Source organism: Fukomys damarensis, unplaced genomic scaffold, assembly GCF_012274545.1.
Source record: "Fukomys damarensis isolate Sample0158 unplaced genomic scaffold, DMR_v1.0_HiC HiC_scaffold_13, whole genome shotgun sequence".
NCBI lineage: Eukaryota > Metazoa > Chordata > Mammalia > Rodentia > Bathyergidae > Fukomys > Fukomys damarensis.
Genome location: NW_022900925.1, coordinates 13767640 through 13768137, shown reverse-complemented (window position 1 = coordinate 13768137; position 498 = coordinate 13767640). Strand labels below are relative to the sequence as shown.

Here is a 498-nt window from a genome sequence, read left to right as displayed (position 1 = left end):
ATTCTTCTGTCTCTTATGAGTCTTTCCAGTGCAATTGCTCTTATCCATTAAGAGTCACGTTTATCAAGTCTTCTCCTACTACTTCTCAATCTTTAACTTTCTTCCTCTTAAATTGTACGTGTCTTGACATCCCAGCCTCTCCTGGACTGCTGTATTTGAAGGCTGTTATTAAGACGTCACTTGCTTTTTTTCACTGCTGGCACTTTCAGACTTTGCTCAGTCTGCTGCTGGTGGAAGATTACTATGGAATTGGTTACCTCAGGAAATGAGTCATCTGTGACTAGGTTTGTCCTGCTGGGCCTAACAGATTCTCCAGTCCTCCAGCCCACCCTCTTTGTCATCTTCCTTCTTGCTTATGTAGCTACTATCGGTGGCAATTTCAGCATCCTTGCTGCCATCCTCATGGAACCCAAACTCCACACCCCCATGTACTTCTTCCTGGGGAACTTGTCCCTGCTGGATGTTGGGTGCATCACCGTCACTGTCCCCGCCATGTTG

At 46.2% G+C, this 498-nt stretch overlaps 1 protein-coding gene across 1 annotated transcript in view; it reads left to right on the top strand.

Moving 5' to 3' along the window:
- Positions 1-243: 243 nt before the first annotated feature.
- Positions 244-498, top strand: part of LOC104875029 (olfactory receptor 139) — a 1024-nt gene continuing 769 nt past the window's right edge. Inside the window, exon 1 of the mRNA XM_019210361.1 lies at positions 244-494. Coding sequence (XP_019065906.1) covers positions 244-494 — 251 coding nt within the window. The remainder of the gene's footprint in view (positions 495-498) is intronic.